The 1,446-nt window shown below is 38.8% G+C and overlaps 1 protein-coding gene across 2 annotated transcripts in view; it reads left to right on the forward strand.

The window, feature by feature from the left end:
* The first annotated feature begins 437 nt into the window (after nucleotides 1-437).
* The window catches only part of LOC106815539 (tetratricopeptide repeat protein 38-like), an 85,927-nt gene continuing 84,918 nt past the window's right edge, over nucleotides 438-1,446 (forward strand). For both annotated transcript variants that reach the window (XM_014820005.1, XM_014820006.1), the window contains exon 1: nucleotides 438-492. In XM_014820005.1, coding sequence (XP_014675491.1) covers nucleotides 442-492 — 51 coding nt within the window. In that variant the 5' untranslated portion in view covers nucleotides 438-441. The remainder of the gene's footprint in view (nucleotides 493-1,446) is intronic.

Genomic DNA, 1,446 nt, shown 5'->3' on the forward strand with positions numbered 1-1,446 from the left:
TGCGATTTCCAAGTTATTCAAGATAATATAATCTCTACTACGACCAATGTGAAGTCCAATATATAATAACAGGGGAAATAATAACAAATTATTCTTAATTTGTTATTATTTACTCTTGATAATAACTATGCGAGGCGGTGGCAAATATAGATGATCGCAATGTTGGCACATCGTTACATGGCATCAATAAGCACATAATCGCAACACCAAGCGCACAATAAGGACCATTCCCCCCCCCCCTGTTATCTACGCCCCTGCCGGGCGCTGTGAAAATTCGTGGTTCGCATTTTTCGACACTCTAGATGTGTGAGAAAATGTATCAGTGGAATTGACTCAGCAACTTACTGTTTTATTGAATAGGACCATGCAGGCCATGTGGATTCGGCGTATTGATTTAATTTTGTGAAACTTGGGCTGTGTTTACGTTTTCAGACAGCGAGCATGTTGGCGTGCCATAACTTCTGGCATTGGGCCGTTTATCACATCGAAAGGGTATGTCGCCTTGTTCTAGACTATAACCGCCATATTATATTAGTTCTATTTCAGAAAAAAAGGAAAAAATGTTTGCTTTCCCCGTAAATATGTAATCGACTACCTTTGAAATAGACGAGCCGCCTGTTCGCTATAAGGATTAGTCAAAATGTTGAGGTGAGTATTTTAGCTGATATAGACAAAATATATTCGATAATTCTTGCCCGATAGAAACATTTCTATAATCGCCGCAGATACAAAACTCGGACCGTACGTGTACTGGCTGAGGAGAACCGATTAGATTAACACTAACAATAGTTTAATATTAATTTTTGTATGCAATATTATGCGTCCGCAACTAACGTATTAGTCTACTAGTCACCCCTATGTGTTCTTCATTGAACCTAGAAATGTCGAGTACTATAAGGTTTTATGTTGGAAATGCAATTAATATACAGGTCATAAGGACTCAGAAACTGCCGGATGCTAACTTGCATATGTGTAGCATTTTGCATAATCGGCCTAAGTAGCATATTAATTAGGTCAAATCACTAAATCAAGAATATCTTCCTTAGTAATCCACATAGCGACTTCATTCGTGTGTCTAGACCCATGTTTTCGACACTAAGCAATTGATCTGACATGGATTCAAACCCCTACCATCCTTCCGACTGCCAGAAATCCAATATGGCTGCCATGCATAATGAGGTAACTGTAAAATCACCATAACTCAGCTCCTCTATAACCTATAATCTAAGCTACATTTGCATCCTCATCCTCATATAACTTAAGCATTAGCTGTATTTAAATATATGTAGTTTTGTAGTCCTGTCCCCGTTCATTCCTTGTGTTCGTTATAGATATTGATTCCGCGTATACTTCGGCGTATGAAAGTGAAACAAAAATTCTAGGAATAGCAGAATCGAAATCGGTATTCGGCAGCTACGGGGCGCCATGCAGGACAGGCATTTTTGT

Source organism: Priapulus caudatus, unplaced genomic scaffold, assembly GCF_000485595.1.
Source record: "Priapulus caudatus unplaced genomic scaffold, Priapulus_caudatus-5.0.1 Scaffold1140, whole genome shotgun sequence".
Lineage (NCBI taxonomy): Eukaryota > Metazoa > Priapulida > Priapulimorpha > Priapulimorphida > Priapulidae > Priapulus > Priapulus caudatus.